General features: G+C 44.0%; 1 protein-coding gene and 1 long non-coding RNA gene across 3 annotated transcripts in view; one reads left to right on the forward strand and one right to left on the reverse strand.

The window, feature by feature from the left end:
- Positions 1 to 985, reverse strand: part of LOC139066262 (uncharacterized) — a 20630-nt gene extending 19645 nt beyond the window's left edge. The window contains exon 1 of the long non-coding RNA XR_011519194.1: positions 834 to 985. This is a non-coding gene — a long non-coding RNA (uncharacterized lncRNA). The remainder of the gene's footprint in view (positions 1 to 833) is intronic.
- Positions 1 to 13530, forward strand: part of LOC107396471 (tetratricopeptide repeat protein 39B) — a 23014-nt gene extending 9484 nt beyond the window's left edge. The window contains exons 1-19 of one of the 2 annotated variants that reach the window (XM_015976222.3): positions 210 to 274; positions 4245 to 4279; positions 4561 to 4665; positions 4773 to 4904; positions 5337 to 5407; positions 5485 to 5552; positions 5901 to 5965; positions 6038 to 6143; positions 6287 to 6352; positions 6430 to 6538; positions 6618 to 6685; positions 6799 to 6858; positions 8005 to 8166; positions 8247 to 8338; positions 8681 to 8801; positions 8884 to 8995; positions 9700 to 9817; positions 10077 to 10193; positions 10628 to 13530. In XM_015976222.3, coding sequence (XP_015831708.1) covers positions 4571 to 4665; positions 4773 to 4904; positions 5337 to 5407; positions 5485 to 5552; positions 5901 to 5965; positions 6038 to 6143; positions 6287 to 6352; positions 6430 to 6538; positions 6618 to 6685; positions 6799 to 6858; positions 8005 to 8166; positions 8247 to 8338; positions 8681 to 8801; positions 8884 to 8995; positions 9700 to 9817; positions 10077 to 10193; positions 10628 to 10724 — 1659 coding nt within the window. In that variant the 5' untranslated portion in view covers positions 210 to 274; positions 4245 to 4279; positions 4561 to 4570 and the 3' untranslated portion in view covers positions 10725 to 13530. Of the gene's footprint in view, positions 1 to 209; positions 275 to 4244; positions 4280 to 4560; positions 4666 to 4772; positions 4905 to 5336; positions 5408 to 5484; positions 5553 to 5900; positions 5966 to 6037; positions 6144 to 6286; positions 6353 to 6429; positions 6539 to 6617; positions 6686 to 6798; positions 6859 to 8004; positions 8167 to 8246; positions 8339 to 8680; positions 8802 to 8883; positions 8996 to 9699; positions 9818 to 10076; positions 10194 to 10627 lie in introns of those variants that run through there. The other variant, XM_015976220.3, reaches the window with a different exon arrangement.
- The last annotated feature ends 8644 nt before the right edge of the window (positions 13531 to 22174 follow it).

A 22174-nucleotide genomic window follows, 5' to 3' on the forward strand; every position in this document is an offset into this window, starting at 1 on the left:
TGGTCCATTTGGTCTCACTGGTCCATCTGGGTCTCACTGGTCCATCTGGTCTCACTGGTCCATCTGGTCTCACAGGTCTATTTGGTCTCACTGGTCCATCTGGGTCTCACTGGTCCATCTGGTCTCACTGGTCCATCTGGTCTCACAGGTCTATTTGGTCTCACTGGTCTATCTGGTCTCACTGGTCCATCTGGTCTCACTGGTCCATCTGGTCTCACTGGTCCATCTGGTCTCACTGGTCCATCTGGTCTCACTGGGACATTTTACCCATCAGGTAGTTCTCCTGAACAGGTACTGATAACACAAAGCAGCTGATCCATTAATAATGAAGGTCGTTACTGGAGAAGCTCTGATGGAACAGAGCTTGTGTCTGACCACACACACACACACACACACACACACACACACGTGTGTGTGTGTGTGTGTTTATTGATCAGGACCTTTTTATTCCGACCTCATGCTTTAATGCATCTCTGGTTCTTTAGGGATCCGTGTTCTAACAAACACACCAGTCCCTCTGAGGCTAGTTGGGGTCAGTCAGGGTTAGTGATGGTTCGGGTTAACCAACAGGAAGTGTTAGAGTTAACTAGGAACATGCCCGTAGTTCAGACTCCGGCTCACATGTGTGTGAAACTGCAGCTGGATGTAATTATGTAAGCAGCCACTGGGCTGCTATTATTAGCCTGTTTGTGAGGACACACACACACACACACGCACACACACGCACACACACACACACACACACACAGAGGCCTTTAAAGGGACATTCCAGCGTCTGAAGCTTGTTTCTGCCTAAGAGTGATGTAAATACGGATGATCTAGTTTATAGTTACCCGAACAGCCTCGGTCGGGTCAGGTCTGATCCAGGTCACCTTCATATGTGGAGTCTGAGCGGTCGTGTCACATTAGATCCACCTCCTACATCACGAGTCAGTGGAGGTGAGCGTCGTGTGGATGTTCCCGAGGAGGAGCGCCGGCAGACGGGTTCTGGTCATCCTGCTAGTTTAGGAGATAAAACACTCAGGAGCCTGGGAACAGGAGGTGCTGCTGGAGCCCAGCCTCTCTGGGGGGGGGGGGGGGGGGGGGGGGGGGGGGTTCTCCATGAATGAACTCGGTACCAGAACTTTTTAAGAGAACAGTAAATTGTGAAGATGGTGGGAATGAGGAGTAAAGTACTTGACAGTTTTTAGACCGGTCTCCAGCCCAAAACGGGAAAGGTGACAGGTGTGATGCTGATGAAAGCCTTCAGACCACACCCCCGCCTCACCTGGGCCGTCGTTCATCAACCGCACACACGTATGTCGTGTGTAGGAACTCGTGTACACGTGTGTGGTGTTCTTCACTTTGGGCTTGTGTGTAGAAATGTTCCTACAGCTCAGACCGTGTGGAGGAGCACCATCTAGTGGCAGAACGATGGTACTGAAGGTCGTCCACATGTTCCTCATCCGTCAAGTATTTTACCCAGAAAGTAATTATGTTGGGAAAAACAGCTTTTTGCATCAAACCAGTCAGAACCACATGTGCTGTGGTCAGGGTCAGGGCCAATAAAGCTCCAAGCACGTCAACCCGTTACTCCACCGTTTACCAGATTCTGTTTTTAAAGAAAGACGGAACACGATCTTTAATAAAGTCACAAAAACAGCAGAAAAGTCTAATGAAGTGAAAAGAAAGCTGCAGCTGTCCGAGCGTGAGGAGGTGAAGGTGTGGAGGTTCAGAGCGGGAAGAAGGAAGAACGAACAAGAGAACTGACATGAGGATCCAGGGTGAGAGCAGGGTCAAAGGTCACATGTCCTCTGTCCTGCCCGCGTTTAGAACCTCTGACACTTCAGCAGCCAGAGTCTCCATTTTACTGCCGCTAAAGTTTTCTTTGTTGGCAGAAATCAAATCAAACTTTATTTATAAAGCACCTTGCAGTCACGGAGCGCGCCCCAGAGTGGTGTACGACTCAAACCAGACCGGTGAAGCCAGCAGGGACGATGGTGTGTAAAATAACAGCAGCAGCGAACCCGCAGAGAAAAACCCAGGCAACCCTCACGTGCTGAGGACATAGCATGACCAAATATGATCATTGAAGGCGTTTCTGTATGTAAATGACTGAGAAGTAAAGTAAAGTAAGTAAGTAAAAGTTTATTTATATAGCGCCTTTCACAGATATAAATCACAAAGCGCTGTACAACATGATAAAGATCAGGGCAAATACCTCTAACCAATAAAAACATCCGAAAAACAATAGCAGTGATAAACGTAGAAAATAAAATCACGAGTATAAACAAAGTGAAGGTGTGAACCCGAACAAAGCCATCATTCTGAAACATTTAGGGAGGGAACGCCTGGATGAAAAGGTGAGTTTTTAGATGATTTTTAAAGACCTCTACAGTGTTAGAGAGACGGAGATTGGAAGGTAGACTGTTCCAAAGTCTGGGTGCAATAGTCTGAAAGGCCCTGTCCCCTTTGGTTTTCAGTCTGGTTCGAGGAACAGCCAGGAGGTTTTCAGATGTGGATCTAAGGTTCCGAGAGGTGGTGTGTGGGGATAAAAGCTCAGATAGGTAGCTTGGAGCCTGGTTGTTAAGAGCTCTGTAGGTCAGGACTAAAACTTTAAACTGAATTCTATATTCTACCGGGAGCCAGTGGAGGGACTGTAAACCTGGAGTGATGTCAGCTCGTCTGCTGGATTTGGTTAGGAGTCTGGCTGCTGCATTTTGGATGGTTTGAAGGCGTGAGAGGGAGGTTTTGCTGAGACCAGTAAAAAGAGCGTTACAGTAGTCTAAGCGTGATGACACAACGGCATGGATGATTATTTCCAGATCTGCAGTAGAAACCAGTTTACGGACTTTTGAAATGTTTCTCAGTTGAAAGAAACAAGAGCGGGAGATGGTTTTGACGTGTGAGTCTAAACTTAAAGCTGGATCAAAAATAACTCCTAGATTTCTAATGTTGGCCTTGGCTGATGGGCAAAAAGAGGCAATTTCTTGCTCGATTTTTGGCTGAAGTTCCGGGGGTGCAGCGATCAGGGTCTCTGTCTTGTTAGCATTGAGGACAAGAAAGTTGCTGGACAGCCAGTTACTGATCTGGGTCAGGCAGAGTACAAGTGTGGCCAGCCTGTCCAACTGGTGTGGCATAAAGGACATCTAGAGCTGAATATCATCAGCGTAGATGTGGTAGGAGATGTCTGGGAAAGATTGAATGATGCCAGCTAGGGGAAGAATATAGAATGCGAATAGTAGAGGCCCTAGAACTGAACCTTGTGGGACCCCGTATGTTAGAGAGGCAGTGTCTGAAGAGAAGGTTTCAGACTTCACTGTGAATGTTCTGTTAGTGAGATAGGAAGAGAGCCAGTCTAGAGCAGAACCTGAAATCCCAGCCAGGGCCTTTAACCTGTTTAGTAGAACGTTGTGGTCTGCAGTGACAAAAGCTGCACTGAGGTCAAGCAGGACCATGACAGAGCATTTCCCTGCATCAGCAGCCATCAGGAGGTCATTATGCACCCTTACTAGAGCAGTCTCAGTTGAGTGCTGCTTCAGAAAGCCAGACTGGAAGGGGTCAGAGATCTTTGACTTAGAAAACCAGGATCTGAGTTGGGTTTCAACAACCTTCTCAAGTACTTTGCTGATGAAAGGTAGCTTAGAAATGGGCCTAAAGTTACTGGTGGAGCTGGCGTCAAGGTTGGGTTTCTTTAAGAGAGGAGTCACTACTGCATTTTTAAAGTAAGATGGAACACAGCCTTGGCTCAGTGAGCTGTTGATCATAGTCAACAGAGATGGACTGATAGAGGCAAGGGACCCGACTAAAACAGAGGGAGTTAAGATATCTGATGAGCGTGATGAGAGTTTCATCTGACATACACGAACATCTGGGTAGCACAGGTGGGGCTATCATCAGACGGTTGAGGAGGAACGTGCGTACGAGAGGCCTCCGCTCCAGCAGCAGACGTGTTCTTAAACCTTTATTTAAATGCAAGTCACACCAAAATCCACCTGATTTTGCTGGTAACTTGTATAAATACGTGTATTATAGTGTTGTAGACATGTGTACTTGTTATTTTTGCATTATTTATTATATTTATTAATGACTTCCTGCTCTGGATGAGAGGCTGCCGCGGACGTTTCTGATGAGTCGCCCTGTGTTCTGGTTCTGCTGGGACCCGTGGGTCTAGATGCTTTTCTGCTTTCAACTAAAACGACATGAAATCAAACTAAAGATGATGTTTGTCGCCTGGAGAAGCCTGAACCTGTCTTCTGTTTCAGGAATGCTTCGAGGATGCTTTTGATCGGATACCATCGTGAGTACACACACACACACACACACACACACACACACACACGCACACGCACACGCACACGCGCACACACACACACACACACACACATTCCTAAGTGCTGTGAGAATTGAATGATGAAGTAAGATGACTCTTCCTCCTGCTTCCTATTTTAATTGGTTCACTTAAGTCTGTGTGTGTGTGTGTGTGTGTGTGTGTGTGTGTGTGTGTGTGTGTGTGTGTGTGTGTGTGTGTGTGTGTGTGTGTGTGTGTGTGTGTGTGTGTGTGTGTGTGTGTGTGTGTAGGACATGCCGCATGGACCTGCAGACTGCCATCCAGGAGACCCAGTGTGCCCTCAACCTGGTCCTCAACAACAAGTTCTCTCAGGCCCTCGACCTTCTCAAACCCTGGTAACCATGGCGACACATTGATCCCTATGCTGTTTCTGCCTGTAGCTCCATCTCTGGTGGACCTGGTTCTGGTTCTGACTGCTAACTTGTGCTCTGGTTGTGTGCAGGTGGAAGGACAGCATGTACCACGCGTTGGGTTACAGCAGCATCCTGGTGATGCAGGCCACCATGACGTTTGAGCACAAAGACATCCAGACTGCCATGGCAACCATCAAAGAGGCACTGCAGACCTGCCAGAGGTTCGCTCTCAGCTTTGTTCACTCCTGTTACCGTTGTTGGAGGATTTTACTGTAGTTTGATCTGATTAGCAGGACGAACATCTGCCCATGTTTGGTAGGGTCCATAAATCATCAGTAATGAGCTCAGAACATCAGATGGTCCACAGCAGCTCACACTCCCCACATTTCCCTTTTACCAGTACTACGAGCAGTACTACATGTAGTGCAAGGCCATCGTGTGGTTAAATACATGAATATGTTTTTCTGTCTGTTTTAAAACTAAAACAATCTTAATAAAATAAAATCTCTTTCATCAACCTCAGTAAAACTAAAGTAGATCCGTGAATTCAGTCTGGAGTTCCACAGGGCTCAACACTCAGCCCTGCATTCTTCTGATTTACTTCCCATATAAACGATGATGCACTCCGAGTATAATTATCCGGGTTTCTGCAGGTTCAGAAAGAGAAACTCAGTGGTTGGGTCTCTGTCCAGTCTGATCAGCAAACAGTCCAACTTGCAGGAAGGTGGGTGTCCCTGTGAAAGAAGCGTTTACTCAGCGAGTAACGTAAACCCGCTGAGATGTGTGTTGGTGTGTTTACAGAGGAGATGCATGCTGAGCTCTGCTACGCCGAGTGTCTCCTGCAGAAAGCTACGCTGACGTTCGTGCAGGTCAGCGTCATGTTTGTCTACCTGACATTTGGTTGTTGTTTTAGTTTTATCATGCATTTCCTGTCATGGACGCTGGATTCTGTCTGTTAATCTGAGGCAACAATAATCTGCTTTAGAACATTGCATCAAATCTAATCCACACTAAAGCAGAGATCTGATATCAATTAAATTCACTCCCTAAAATACATGTGTGCCTTTTTGCTTTTTATTTTAGAAAATGCATCAAATCCACAACTTTGGTTGTGTAGAAAAGTCCCCGACATGTTTCAGATTTGGGTTTGTTGGCTGAGAAGCGTCTTTAGGAGCTGGTGTTGGTCATGTGTGTAATTATTACTGTGTGTTATCCAGGATGAGAACATGATCAGTTTTATTAAAGGAGGCATCAAGATTCGAACAAGCTACCAGATCTACAAGTGAGTGACTTTAATGATGTGAAACGCTTGAAGATGTGGAGGTTTTGTTAACTCCTCACCGTAACTTCACAGGGATTGCCAGAATGTCCTGAGCGTGGCTCAGGACACAGCGGGCTCGTCTAGTCCATTCCAGCAGTTTGAGGGTGGAGTCAAGCTGGGCATCGGCTCCTTCAACCTGGTGGGTTTCCAGAAGGGTTCAGGACCATCAGCTGATGTTCTGTAGGACTGATTATTTGGGCTATAATAGCGGCGTATCATCAGCATACTGGCAAACACACACACTGATTCCCTTTTGACCGTCGTGCGATTTCTGTCCCTCAGATGCTGTCTCTTCTTCCTCAGAGGATTCTCAGGTTGTTGGAGTTCATTGGGTTCTCAGGAAACCGGGTCAGTACCTCTTGCTGTGTGAAGAGCATGCAGAAAGGTGGACTCGGTAAAACGTGATAAATCTTTGTTGTTTGTAGAGTTTTGGTTTATCCCAGCTGAGAGAGGGAGCGGCCAACCAGAGTCTACGCTCCATCCTGTGTGTGCTGACTTTGCTCTTCTACCACACGTTTGTCTCTTTGATCCTGGGTAGGAACGTCGGCTTGTTTCCCTCATGTCCTACCTTAGCTTATGTACATTAAAATAGCTGTTTCACATTTTTTACAAGGAACGGGGGAGGGGAACCTGGTGGAGGCCGAAGCCTTGCTGGAGCCGTACCAAGAGAAATACCCTAAAGTACGTCGACCACAAACTCAGAGGCACAGACGGGAGTTAAAGGGAGAATACAGATAACTATTCTAGTAGGAAAACCTAAAATCAGCAAGTAATTACAGGCTTTTGTTTTGAAGGGCTCTATAATCCTCTTCTACTCTGCCCGCATCGCCACCCTACGAGGAAACTTTGAGAAGGTTTGTTATTTTAACCCCATTCACACACACACACACACACACACACACACACACACACACACACACACACACACACACACACACACACACACACACACACACACACCTTAAACACATTCACACATGCAACATAAAGAAAATGTAGCTAGTGTTAATTTAATTAAAAATACATGAAATGATTGAAAACATCAAAATTCTCTCATTTTACATCGTTTGTATCTTAAATAATGTTCCTGCATGTTTCTGCCTCCTAATCTTTTAGGAATAAAAATATGTTTCTAAAACATGTGAAAAAGGAATTAAAGTAATAACATATCAGTTAGATGTAATATACTTTAATTTTACAAAATAGGAAAAAAAATCGTATTTTTTGTCTCTGATGTCTGAATGTGCGGCTTAATGTCGGTTTTTGCTTTGTAACTCATTCGCTGCCGGCCGTTTCCTGATCAGTAAAGCCCTTCGCTGCCAGCGTTTCTCACCGTTTTACTGTTTTTGTGTTTAGAGTGACAGAACGTTGTGCGCTAGGATGATGTTGACGCCAAAACAACCAAAACAAAGCGGAGACTCACCTCTTACATCAGGAAGAATCCGCGCGTTTCGAGCGTTATCCGTTCTTTCATAATCCGTTGTTGAATTGCGATCGGCAGAAGCTTTTCCGGTTCGTGCCTCACTTTTTTTTATAGCAGCGGCCCAAAACGATCTCCTAACACATGGATGTTCTGCTTCCTGATCATGTGACGTGTGACGTATGCGGATGAAGATCGGCTTTAGAGCTGAGATGATTGTTCTCACGGTGTGGGGGCTCGTCCGACGCCCATACAGTAAAAAAAATGCCAATGACGTCATTGGCAGTGAATGAGTTAATATTATAATTGTGTGTTTTTTAAAGTCGTCTTATTTTGAAATATTTTCCTTCTGTCATACATTTACATTGTTCACCATATTCAACAAAATTCTTAACACTTAAAACAACATATATTTTCAATTTTTTTTTAAATTTATTTATTTAAATGTTTACTGCATTTATTACTTCTGTTGGCCACTCTGATGATTATTTTACGCTGATTTATTATTTTATTCTAGCGCTGCTTTCTCTCCTCTCTCTGGCCGATTCTGTCTAGCGCTGCTCTTCGTGTGTGTTTTTAGGCCCGGGCCAGGTACGAGGAGTGCATCAGCAGCCAGCAGGAGTGGAAGCAGATCCACCACCTGTGTTACTGGGAGCTGATGTGGACCCACACCTTCCAGCAGGAGTGGCCGCAGGCGTACCAGTACGCTGACCTGCTGTGCAAAGAGAGCCGCTGGTCCAAGGTGAGCATCTCCCATCCAGGCGATCGTCATCATTAGGATTAGAAGAAGTCTGTTACGAGGGCTCCTTTGTGCTCCTACAGGCCATCTATGTGTACCAGAAGGCAGCCATCCTGAGCATGATGCCAGAGGAGGAGGTGAAGAAGACGGGCGAGGACATCATGGAGCTCTTCAGGTCATAAAGTCTCCTCGTTTCACTTAGAAACGGCATCACTCACTACCTGTGTCCACCTGGTCGCATTAGTAGCACACTCATGCGCCCGGGTTTGGGAGCTTTAAAGCTGGAACAGGAAAGGACTCATTTAGGAAGATAGGAGTGTTTTTGTGGGAAAAAGGAATTATTAAATAAATGTTTTGGAAAAAAAAACCTCAAAAAAAGACATTTATAAATGTTTCTTTGTTAAATAAAGAAATGATAAAACTATTAGTTAAATAAGCAGCTTGGCTATTTTGTTTATTTGGTCTTGGTTGGGAGGGGGCGGGGTTTACACAGGTGTAAAGGTGTATTTGTGTGCAGGCAGGTGGAGGGACTCAAACAGCGACTGGCGGGAAAGTCCATCCCGATGGAGAAGTTTGCCGTAAGGAAGTCCAGACGCTACAAAGCTGCCAACCCGGTCCCTCTGGTCATCCCTGCTCTGGTACCACACACGTCACCCAGCGTGGGACTAGCAGCTGCTTTACCTGGCTAGGCGACGTCACGGGAATGTTTCTGTGTTTCAGGAGATGATGTACGTCTGGAACGGTTTCAATATCGTTGGGAAACGAGCGGATTTCACCGAGTCTCTCCTGGTTTCTGTGGAGCGAGCTGAGCAGCAGCTTCGTGATGACCCCAGTAAGCTCCTCAGTCTGGAGTCCCACAGGGTCCTGTGTTCGGTCCGGTTTATAAATCTGGGTTTTAGTTTAAACGTGGATCAAAAGGTGTTATTACTTCATACATTTGTCAGCAATAATCAGATGCCTTTATACAGAGGAATAAAACACTTTAAAGGGACAATTTGCAACTTTTTCATATTTTTAAATCATTTTCTCGAGCCAGCATGTGCTAAAATGACCCACTACAGGGTTAATGAAAGGCTACCCAGCCTCCATCGACCCCTGCTGGTCCAGTCTGCTGGGACTTTCCTGCGTGTTCATATGGTTAACCCAGCTGATTTGTTTCATTTAGAGGTGAACCGCTTCTGTAGACACGTAGGAACGCAGGGAGACGCTTCAGCTGTTAGATCAAGGTGTTAAAAAGATGAACACACAGCAAGGAGATAGTTTAGCTTCAACAAACAGACACTAGGGGGTGCTAAAAGCAAGCAAAACTGCCTAGTATCCTCCTAAAAGATTTGTTTACAAAATATAAAATCACTGAAACCACTTCCATGTTTTACTGAAGTTACTGATGAAAATCTGGGATTCTGAAGGATGTGTAGATGTGGAGGTAGGAACCATCTTTATGATCTTATCTGTTGTGGTCAGGATAAAAGATGAGTCAGCATCTGTTAGCGTGCTATGGTGTTAGCTTCTGTTTGATACGCGTTTTCTGTTCAGACCCATCCGAGTTTCACCCAGATGACAGCAGCCTGGTCCAGATGCTGAAGGGCCTCTGCCTGAAGCACCTGGGCAGGTTACTGCAGGCTGAGCTCTGCTTCACACAGGTGTTGTCCAGGTAACGCACACACACACACACACACACACACACACACACACACACACACACACACACACACACACACACACACACACACACACACACACACACACACAGGAATAACAAGGTTACGTCTGGTTTAGGTAGTAACAACTACTGTTTTTATAATGTGTGTGTGTGTGTGTGTGTGTGTGTGTGTGTGTGTGTGTGTGTGTGTGTGTGTGTGTGTGTGTGTGTGTGTGTGTGTGTGTGTGTGTGTGTGTGTGTGTTCTAACAGTGAGAGCCGGATCAGATACGATCACTACTTGATCCCCTTCACGCTCTATGAACTGGGTCTGCTGTACAAACAACAGGGAGACTTCACCAAGGCCGCCTCTTACATCGAAAACGCCAAGTATGTCTGACTCCGCCTCACCTGTCGCACCTGCACACGCCTTACACACCTTTATTTATAGAAAACACCCCTGTCCAGGTTAGTTTATCTACACACACACCCATCTTATCTCATACTTCTGGGAATCCTCCCAAAGCTGACCTTATTTATTATTTACGACCTTTGCCCACCAGAGTCTGCTCCGTTTACGGTTCTTATGTAGTTCTTCTGTGCACCGGAGTGCTCTGTTGTGACTCACCTGTCTAACCTGTAGGTGTGTGTCACCCCTGGATCTGTTGTTCCTTTAATCACAGGCTTAAGTGTCTCTCTCCAGGTGTCCCTGGAAAACCGGAGTCCCTCTGTCAGGACTGCTTTAGAGGGCGGGGCTTTGTGACGACTGATGAACGTCTTCAGGCTGACTATTTAAAGGTGGAACACTTTGGTTTTGTCTCCAGGATGAACTACAAGGACTACTCCATGGAGTCCAGATTGCACTTCCGGATCCATGCTGCTCTCAAGAGCCTGAAAGGATCACCTGTCAGCACCCCATAATACTCAAGAGACGGCTCAGACTGCTGCTGTCTGCCGGGCCGGTGCTAGCGGACCAACGAAGGTGTGTCGGGATGCTAAGGACTCGAGGATTTTCCTCCTTTGTGTTTTTTATGTTGATTAATCTTCTTTAACGGGTTATAACGGCGTCTGGGAAGGATCCCGATAGGATGCTCGTGCTAGAGCATTAACGGCACAAGCAGAAGAAACAAGTCCGACTAAAAACCAACACATGGCGGGTCACAAGAGTTCTGGTTGCTTTATTTCAGCTTTAACGCGTTTTTCTTTGTGTGAAAAAGAAACTTTTTAGTTGAAGAACAATCTTTGTGAAGGGCTCTTGGCCTTTTCTCTAGCGGGTTATTATAGGAATATGTGTATTTATAGGACACAATCATAAAGACTGACATAGTTTATGATAAAAGCTTTCGTTTACATAAAAGCAGGAACAATTTGTATTTAAATGCTTTGTATTTCATTTGCCTTTTTCTTTTCTTCTAAATGCATTAATGCCAACCCTGCACAAATATCCTTCGCCTTCTCACCGACCGTGGCTTAAACGGTTAGATGCTCATTCCAGGCTTACGCGTACGAGCGGCTATGCACATTTAAGAGAGATTACACATGAACGGCTAGAATTGCACACGTTAACAGCAATATACAAAAATGCTGTGCTGTTAATATTCTTGTCTTGTTTTGGATCGTTCGCGTTGAAAAGCCAGGAGGGATTCAGTTTTCCTCGTTTTCAAACACAGAGCGGCTTTTGAAGTTCTGAAAAGCTTCTTCTTCGCAGTTCTGGGCCTTCTGAGCATGCTCAGTGGGGTCCTTCTTGAGTCAAGATGGCTTCCTTCCTCTTGACTTCTCTTACAGATAAATGGGAGCAAGTAAAATCATAGTACAGAAATAAAAAAGCTGCAATGACTACAACAGAGCACCTCAGCATTAGCACTAACTCAGTGTAATAATGGTTCTGTCATTGGGAGTTCCACATGGATGTGTACTCAGCCCACTGTAGTTTATATTTACCCTGTTGCCTATTGTCCAGGTGGACATTTACATTCTGGAGAGAACTAAGTTGTCTGCAGAAATCAGTACTCTTCCACAAAAAGGCATAAATATTATAATTTGACCTGTCAAGTTTTAGAGAATTGTCTATATTATTAGTCCTCATGCTAGCTGACTTCCTTTTGGCTTTTCCTATTAAAATGGGAGAAAATAAAATCAAGCTGAAGACCATAAAAGTTAAAGAAAGCACAACTTAAAGCCTCAATATTGACACCGACTCATGCTGGTAGATCGATTCAAATGTAAATCTGGAGCTCCACAGGTTTGTGTACTCGGCCCCCTATTTTGAATATATCTTTCATAAACATTTCCAGGGATTGTAGCCCTTGTAATCTTGATATTTATTCACCAGACAGAATCAAGTGATCGTCAGCTACTAAAATACATTTACATTTGAACTCCTTAATGGTTCAATGGAAAAAAAAAACAATCATAAAATATTCTCATGGGTTGTCCACATGATGATGATGCTGCCTTTCTAGTGGCTGGATTAGATCAGAAAACACTAACCTAATGAAAACATTTATATTCTCTATTATTCTGTTTGATGAATTCAGTTTTCTGTGTGTTTTGCAAGAAGAAGCCAGAAATAGATTATTGGAGCTTAAATGAGGAAAAAGGAAAAACTGGTTTATCCACAACAGCTTGTTCCTGAACAAAAGTGTGAGTTTAGAAGACTTAGCTGAAGAAGTCCGTGCTGCCTCTGAGAAATATTTGCACAACGTAAATGAACCTCACCCTCACGGCTGCTCACCGTGCTGCTTCATCCCAGCAGATCTTCTTGTTTTTGTCCTGCTTTGGTAGCAAAGGAACCTAGAAAAGTGGCCTTTTCTGTTACTTTGGTGAAAATGTGGTGGAGGATGTACGTTATTTAGATCAAAGGCTTACATGGAGAGCAAATGTAGTTAGAAGAGAAGCACAACCTAAAACGGCTGAGTGTGAACGTGTGAGCTAATGGTAATGAAACGGGTAATAGAAGGTCTGAAACTTGAGCTGATTAAACTCTGAAGGATGTGTTAAAACCATCTTAGCCTCCATGTTTTATCCCTGCTGACGTCGTAGTGTTATGAACCTAAAGACCAAACCATGCGTGTTTGTCTGGCGCCATTTCTGTGCCTGTGATGTAAATGTTAAGGTGTGTGTGTGTGTGTGTGTGTGTGTTTGTGTGTGTGTGTGCGTGTGACCTGAAGCTTCACGTCTGAACAGCAGAATCCAGATGAGTCAGGAGGAGTTGTGGCAATAAAAACGGTGTGTTGGCTCTGCGTTAGTGGATTTAGTCCTAAAGCTTCAGGAATTAGTCAGTGACCCGAGCTGTTAGACCCTGGTTTACAACAGAAAGACGACGATTTACGTTTAAAACATTCAGTTTGCCTGTGTCCAAGTTTAGAAGACAAACTGGTGAATAAAATGACTCATCCAGTCGCATTCACCCTCGAAGGAGTCCTGTAGAAATGCAAAAACCAAACATTTACTCCTTATCTCATTTGTACATTCTGATGGAACTGAAACAAGTGAAATGTTAACGTCTGAAGCAGTAGGGTGTTTGAACAGCGTTAGACGCCACCTCTCATTGCCACAGCTGCTGCTGACGGAGCTTCCAAGGGTCCTCGTCTGTCTGCTTTTCTGTCCAGCTGCATGTTGTTGAGTATCTACTTGGTTATTTTCTGTGTGCTTTAAACAGGAGCAGGTCTGAAACACAAGCTTCTCATTAGGTGGTGCAATAAAACAAAAACAGGATTATTCTTCATGTTCTGTGTTCTGTCGTCATTCCAGCTGCTTGTTTTGTCTTTTTGTTTTATCTGGTTGTACTGTGATGGAGAAAAATCAGTTATTAAGGCTTTAAAGGATTAAAATCAGTCTGTTTTATTTTTAGATGTGATTATAAATCGGTTATTAAGACTTTGAATGATTAAAATCTGCCTTTATTTTAGATGTGATTATAAATCAGTTATTAAGGCTTTAAAGGATTAAAATTAGCCTGTTTTATTTTTAGATGTGATTATAAGTCAGTTATTAAGACTTTGAATGATTAAAATATGCCTTTTTATTTTAGATGTGATTATAAATCAGTTATTAAGGCTTTAAAGGATTAAAATCAGCCTGTTTTATTTTTAGATGTGATTATAAGTCAGTTATTAAGGGTTTGAAGGATTAAAATCAGCCTGTTTAGTTTAGAAGTGGTTATAAATCAGTTATTAAGACTTTGAATTATTAAAATCAGCCGTTTTTAATTTTAGAAGTGATTATATATCAGTTATTAAGGCTTTGAATGATTAAAATCTGCCTTCTATTTAGAAGTGATTATAAATAACTTATTAAGGCTTTGAGGGACTAAGATCAGCCATTTATATTTTAGAAGTGATTATAAGTCAGTTATTAAGGCTTTGAATGATTAAAATCAGCCATTTTTAATTTTAGAAGTGATTATAAATCAGTTATTAAGGATTTGAATGATTATGATCTGCCTTTTTTATTTTAGAAGTCGTTATAAATCAGTTATTAAGATTTTGAAGGATTAAAATAAGCCTATTTTATTTTATAAGTAGTTATAAATCAGTTATTAAGGTTTTGACGGATTAAGATCAGCCTTGTCTTAATTTTAGAAGTGATTATAAATCAGTTATTAAGGCTTTGAATGATTAAAATCTGCCTTTTTATTATAGAAGTGATTATAAATAATTTATTAAGGCTTTGAGGGACTAAAATCAGCCATTTATATTTTAGAAGTGATTATAAGTCAGTTATTAAGGCTTTGAATGATTAAAATCAGCCATTTTTAATTTTAGAAGTGATTATAAATCAGTTATTAAGGATTTGAATGATTATGATCTGCCTTTTTTATTTTAGAAGTCGTTATAAATCAGTTAAGGTTTTGACGGATTAAGATCAGCCTTGTTTTAATTTTAGAAGTGATTATAAATCAGTCATTAATGCTTTGAAGGATTAAAATCAGCCTTTTTTATTGTAGAAGTGGTTATAAATCAGTTATTAAGGTTTTGAAGGATTAAAATCAGCCTATTTTATTTTATAAGTAGTTATAAATCAGTTATTAAGGTTTTGACGGATTAAGATCGGCCTTGTTTTAATTTTAGAAGCGATCATAAAGAAATAAAAAACACTAATAACAGTTTATTTTTCAGAAAGTAGGATCCATGCCAAGGACAAATGTTCTACTCTTCATCTGCTGCTTTATGGATCAAAAACTTTAGTAAATACTTAGATTTTCTTAATTGTATTGTTTATGGGAGGTTTTTGTTCAAACACCAGATAGAATATGAGAATCCCTGTCCTGATGGTGGCCATTCTTTTACGGTTGTGAAACTCTAGAAACACACACACACACACACACACACACACACACACACACACACACACACAGAAGAAGCCATACTTAATACATTCTAAAAATCCTTAAAAAATAAACATGGCTGAGTTGTATGTGTGCAACCGGGGGGGGGGGGGGGGGGGGGGGGGGGGGTGCAATGCCTCTGTACTACACACAGGAAGGATGTTTTAAGCCCCGCCCCCTCCATGTAACCACTGGACTGTGACTTGATCACAAACACCAACAGCAACCCAGGACCACACTCGTGAGTTTATTCAAAACCTACCAGCTTAAAACCTGCTGGATGTTCAGAGCAGCAGAACTTCTGGAGAGAATTATTGTGTTCATGAGAGTTTTTATTCTTCTCCTTTTCTGTACATAAGCTGCAGTAGATCTATATAGTCTATGTCTATATTTATACATTTATAAAAGAGTTAATCAGACAAGCCATGGCTCCACCCAGTTGCCTTCATTCTCCTGAGAAAACAGAAATCTTCCTTTTGTTGACATGTTTATTAGATAAATGTGTTTTAGCGTTTTTAGGAAACTGTTTCTGTGCCATTGTTTATTTATAATTTATGTTTCAGTCACATAACATCACACGTGCCGCTCATTTATTCGGTTACATCAACATCGACGTGTCAAAGCTACGGAACAGGATGAGCGCCACTGAAAAGGAAAAAAAAAAGATAAATATTTGTATGTCGGAGAACAAAAAGTCACATTCTGAGAATAAAGTCAGAATAATATTTCTTTTCAGTGGCTTTGACCCTCTTCCATAAAAATCACAAGATCTACTCATTAATAATAAGTTAAGTATTCGTGTTTATGCTCTGATTAAAACCGCTGCTGGTTTATGTGTCGATGTTGTCTTTGTGTGATTTATCCGATTCTCGTAAAGAAAACAAAGGTTTCTGTCGTCATTCTGGTTTGTAAACATCGAACCTATAAAAATAAAGACTTCACCTCAAAGTGGAGAAACTGCTTTTATTTATCTGGTGGATCTGGTATTTTCAGGTTTTATTTCTTGTAACTTTTGTTTGTCTCTGCCATTTTTTTTTCAAAGAGGAAAAAACAACAAAGAAAATAAACAATAAAAAATTCCTGGAGTCAGAACAATTTAGTTTTTTAATGTTGGGGTAAAATTATGGAGCAAAGTGAAAACATGAGTGTTTAGTGGAAAGTCACCTGCAGCCACACGCGGTCATCTGCAGCGTGAACGTGCTGCAGATGCATCACCACAGCGGAAGCAGACGAGAGTCGGCTGAAGACTTTTGCACAGACTGCTGTGTCTACTAAACGACCAGAGCAGCAGCAGCTGGACCCGAGCTGTGATTTAGAAACGCTCTGATGTTGACTCGGGGTTGATTTTTAACCATCCGTCCTCGGGGTTTTCACATTATTACCACAGAAATGAGAAATGAGCTCAAAGTCTGCTGAATCATCACACGGCTGCTGTTGCTTCAGATTCTGTCTTTCTGGTTTAATCACGGTAGTTAGTAAATATTTGCCTAATATTTGTGGTAAATCAATAATTATTATATAATCATTTCAGTAACACTTTAGGGAATACAAACTAACCATTAATTAGCTGCCAATTAATATGCACATTAGTGGACTACTACGTCTGAACTAGTCATTATTAAGCACTTATTAACTGCTTATTACCAATGCTGTAATTCTAATATTACCAGGCCATAAATGAAGAGTTTTATCATAATAAGCCATTCATAATGGTTTGTTAACTCGAAGTAAATGGTTTGTTGCTGATTAACACTCATACCAGTTAGCTCTGACTTTCGAAGGGGGAACATATTCTTGCCTTTAAGTGGTTAATAGATTGTTTAGGCTCTATTAACATGTGGAGTTTTGTGTTTATTTACATAATACTAGAACATAATATTTTTGGTTATTAACGCAGAATAACTATTCCCCTTGAATTACTTCTTTAAAAGCCACATATTGATTTGAGCTAATTAGCATGTGCGTTAATTGGCAACAAACCAGTATGAATGGCTTATTATGATAAAACTTAATTTATGGCCTGTTAATATTAGAATTGGTAATAAGCAGTTAGCAAGTGCTTAATAATGACTAGTTCAGACTTAGTAGTCCACTAATATGCATATTAATTGGCAGCTAATTAATGGTTAATTTGTGTTCCCTAAACTAATGTGTTACCAAAATTTTTTTACACAGAAAATTCAGGTTTCAGATTTTGTCGTCTGACCAAAATCATTCAAATAAAGTTCTGGCTGAATTAATTAAAGGTCACATCCTTACTGACAGCCCAGAGGAGGTGTTACGTCCCCCACATGAGATGGTAAAATGTGAAGGATGGGGATAACGCACTCGCAGAGTATAGACGCTTCTGCTTTTGCTGCCTTATCTTTTTTCCCAAGGCTCCTTTGTCCTGTCTGCCTACAGAGCGCTTCTCTGCATTTCTTCTGGAAATCCCTATTTTTCAGAAATGGATTTAATTAATTGGTCATTCAACGCGATTGATAAGATTTTTCTACGATGAGAACGGAGGAGGGGGCTCCCACTTGCCCACAAGCGACACACGCAGCGGGATATGCGCTCGATTCCTGGAAGGTGTGGAGGATCGTATGTCTCTCTCAGCTGTCCATTGAGGACGTCGAAGATGTGTGGATATTTGGCCTGATGATCACTGGATTTCTTCTGATTGGAGTGGGAGGATATCTGGTTTTCTGGAAATTTGGGAAGACGGGAGCGATTGGAGGGCGACCCGCACCCACGGGAAGCACCATCCGGGCAGAGACCTCACAGACTGGGATGCTACTCGAGGTGAATCGTAAGCTGCATCAACCTGCAGGGTCAATGTGCTTTGCCTTCCTCCCAAGATCTCCCTCCCACCTGTGGACTACAGTGGTTGAGCGCTGTACATGGCTGCTCTCGCTGGGGGGAAACAGGATCCCAGCCCCCCTGCCTTCCTATTGTGATGTTGTGTTATCTGTTGCTTTTCTGTTGAGGTGTTTTTTTCGCAGAGCAAAGCTGCCCTCCTGGGGGGAGAGCAGCTGTGAAATGCCTTTTTTTTCCCTCCTCCCGAATCCATTCCTCATGTTATCCTTTTCTCTCTCTGTTAAGGTGGCGCGACTCGGTTGCGAAGGACCACAGTCACCAATTCTTGTCATGTGTCTTGCCCAGTATGTGTGATCTCTGAATTGTGTGTACTGAAACTCTAATTTCCCTTCCCTGGGACAAATAAAGCTTTTCATTTTCATTTCATTTCATTTTCATAACATAAAAACTGGACAGTGGATATTAAAAGGGTTTTATTGTTATAAAAAGGTTCCAAAAACGAGCAAAACAGACGACGAGCATTATAAAGATAATGCAACACACACAAACTCAAAAAGGTTAACGTTAAAAGACGAATGATCAACTATTAAAACACCTGGTTAAAACTTACGTTTTACCAAACGAAGGTGTTTAAAAACGAACTCAGTCATATTCCTACAAACGAATTTAACCTTTAAAACAAAAGAACACCAGATCCCAAAGGATCACTCAAGAGTTTAAACTTTAAAAGTTAAACTCATCAAAATGAAGGCACGAACGAACGAACGAACGAACGAACGGGTTAAAACAAAACGAATCATGGAGGACAGCAGAACCCCTGCACTGCTGTCTCCCAGACTGCTGAAGGCACAGCTCTTTTATCCCAGGTGTGGCTCATCAGATGGATTCAGCTCCGCTGTGCTCCTCAGCAGCCTGGAAGGGAGGAGGAGGGGCGGTGTTCGGTCAATCACCAGAGCTGGGTGATCCTGGCTGCTTTTTCCCCTCTTCAGGCTGGCAGCCGTGACCGGAGGACCATGATGTTTTTGCCTTTGTGTGTATTTATTCAAATCTGAACTCATTTTAATAAACTTCTCATTTGTTTAAGGTGGAACACTGAAAACAAATTTGTAATGATTTTTCTGATTCTAACGGGTGAGTGTTTCATGCAGGCTGAACATGAAAATAGTCTCCTACACCTGTCTCCTGCTTTAACTTCTGATGGAAAACAGACAGTGAAACTCTATTAGAAATTCCTGACAGAGCTACGTCACACTGTCACACACATTCATGGACTCATCCATCTCCACTCACGACGGGGAAGGCTGTTGTTGGTTTAGCGTCCAGGAAACAGCTGAGAATGTCTCGACTAGTAGAAGCTAACCGTTAGCAATAGCAGCTTCACCACACAGCAGAACTCCTCCAGGCTTGTGTTATTTGTGGAAATAAAACGTCAACGCTGCAGAGCGGACTGAGTCAGTGGTAGCGTCGTGTTGCTGTTAGCCAATCAGAGGAGAGATGTCCAATTACCAGGAGACACTATATTCTGTTGTCAGAAGCCACACTAAACAAAATACAAATGCAGCACTTTTGTTTTTGGCAGTCTGACCCCGGGTTTCCACGGGAGCCGTCAGCAGCACGTCTTGCTCGCGTAAGCTGCTGCTTGGCCCTTCCCACGAGACGCGAAGCAGCAGGGGAGCAGCTGTCACCGACCGAGCACGAAGTCACACGAGTGACTTCGTCAGTAAACACAACAACAAGCAGGAGAAAACTACAACATGGTTTGTGTTTTGTGTCCATTTTATAATCGCCAATACGGACCTGAAAAACAAAGGAGACCGCTAGCTAGGTGATAACTTCTCACGGGGACGCACAGTTAGTAACCTTTTTTAAAAAGTAAAGCTACCAGAAAACAGTACGTTCTTTATTCTGAAAATCTCCGGAGCTTCTCTCCATTTCCGCGTCCGATTTCCTGTCTTTCCTTTCCCAAAAATGTCGAACTTGACCCGTTTCAGAGGCGTCGCGCGTAGAAAATAGAACCGGCGCGTAAAGGCCGCAACATGCTGCTCCTTAGACGCGGCCGACTCGCGCTGCTGACGGCTGCCGACGGCTCCAGTGGAAAAGGTTCTGCTGACCACAGCGGTTCCTATCAGCATCTATAACGTGCTGCTGACGGCTCCCGTGGAAAGCCGGGGTCAGGCACACCTGTACAGTATTCAGGCTCAAGCCCTTGCTGTGCCACACCTGTGTGTCACGTTTCAGTGTTGGTAGGACCCAAAATGCAGTACCCAGGATGACACGAGGCAGAGATGATGAATAAGAAAAAGTCCTTTATTTTAAGGAGAACAAAAATAAGTCCAAAGGCTGGAAGCCAAAATCCAAAAGTCCAGATAACGATCTGGAGATCCAAAAACACTCGAGACACGAGAAGACCAAGAACACTAGTAATCCAAGACGAGACTGACAGAACACATACAATGGACCGACACAAGACAGAGACAAGACAGGGCTTAAATACACAGGGAGGAGTAATTAGGGAAAATGGCAGCAGGTGTGTGGGGTGAGGGCTGGAGGGAAGACAGGCGACAATAATTTATCTAAATGGGGAAACAGGACCAAAGGAGGACAGATAAACCTTCGTCTTCGTCTTCTTCGTCTTCGTCTTCCTCCGCTTATCCGGGTCCGGGTCGCCGGGGCAGCATCCCAACTAGGGAGCTCCAGGCCGTCCTCTCCCCGGCCTTGTCCACCAGCTCCTCCGGCAGGACCCCAAGGCGTTCCCGGACCAGATTGGAGATGTAACCTCTCCAACGTGTCCTGGGTCGACCCGGGGGCCTTCTGCCGGCAGGACATGCCCGAAACACCTCCCCGGGGAGGCGTCCAGGAGGCATCCTGACCAGATGCCCAAACCACCTCAACTGGCTCCTTTCGATCCGGAGGAGCAGCGGTTCTACTCCGAGTCCCTCCCGAATGTCCGAGCTCCTCACCCTATCTCTAAGGCTGAGCCCGGCCACCCTACGGAGGAAACTCATTTCGGCCGCTTGTATCCGCGATCTCGTTCTTTCGGTCATTACCCAAAGCTCATGACCATAGGTGAGGATTGGGACGTAGATCGACCGGTAAATCGAGAGCCTGGCTTTCTGGCTCAGCTCCCTCTTCCCCACGACAGATCGGCTCAGCGTCCGCATCACTGCAGACGCCGAACCAATCCGCCTGTCGATCTCCCGATCCCTCCTACCCTCACTCGTGAACAAGACCCCGAGATACTTAAACTCCTCCACTTGAGGTAGGACCTCTCCCCCGACCCGGAGGTGGCAAGCCACCCTTTTCCGGTCGAGAACCATGGTCTCAGATTTGGAGGTGCTGATCCTCATCCCAGCCGCTTCACATTCGGCCGCGAACCTACCCAGCAAGAGCTGAAGGTCAGAGCTGGATGAAGCTAGGAGGACCACATCATCCGCAAAAAGCAGAGACGAGATTCTCCTGCCACCAAACTCGACACACTCCACACCACGGCTGCGTCTAGAAATTTTGTCCATAAAAGTGATGAACAGAACCGGTGACAAAGGGCAGCCCTGGCGGAGTCCAACCCTCACTGGGAACAGGTCCGACTTACTACCGGCTATGCGGACCAAACTCACGCTCCTCTGGTAAAGGGACTGAATGGCCCTTAACAGAAAGCCACCCACCCCATACTCCTGGAGCGTCCCCCACAGGGTGCCCCTGGGGACACGGTCATAAGCCTTCTCCAAATCCACAAAGCACATGTGGATTGGTTGGGCAAACTCCCATGCCCCCTCCATCACCCTTGCAAGGGTATAGAGCTGATCCACAGTTCCACAGCCAGGACGAAAACCACATTGCTCCTCCTCTATCTGAGATTCAACTATCGATCGGACCCTCCTCTCCAGTACCTTGGCGTAGACCTTTCCAGGGAGGCTGAGGAGTGTGATCCCCCTATATTTGGAACACACCCTCAGGTCACCCTTCTTAAAGATGGGGACCACCACCCCGGTCTGCCACTCCCTAGGAACTGCCCCCGATGACCATGCAATGTTGTAGAGACGTGTCAACCATGACAGCCCTACAACATCCATAGCCTTGAGATACCCAGGACGAACCTCATCCGCCCCCGGGGCTCCGCCGCTGTGTAGTTGTTTGACTACCTCAGCAACTTCTGCCCCCGAGATCGGACAGTCCATCCCCAGGCCTCCCAGCTCTGGTTCCTCCTCGGAATGCACATTGGTGGGATTGAGGAGCTCCTCAAAGT

The sequence above is a fragment of the Nothobranchius furzeri genome, chromosome 2 (genome assembly GCF_043380555.1).
Source record: "Nothobranchius furzeri strain GRZ-AD chromosome 2, NfurGRZ-RIMD1, whole genome shotgun sequence".
Lineage (NCBI taxonomy): Eukaryota > Metazoa > Chordata > Actinopteri > Cyprinodontiformes > Nothobranchiidae > Nothobranchius > Nothobranchius furzeri.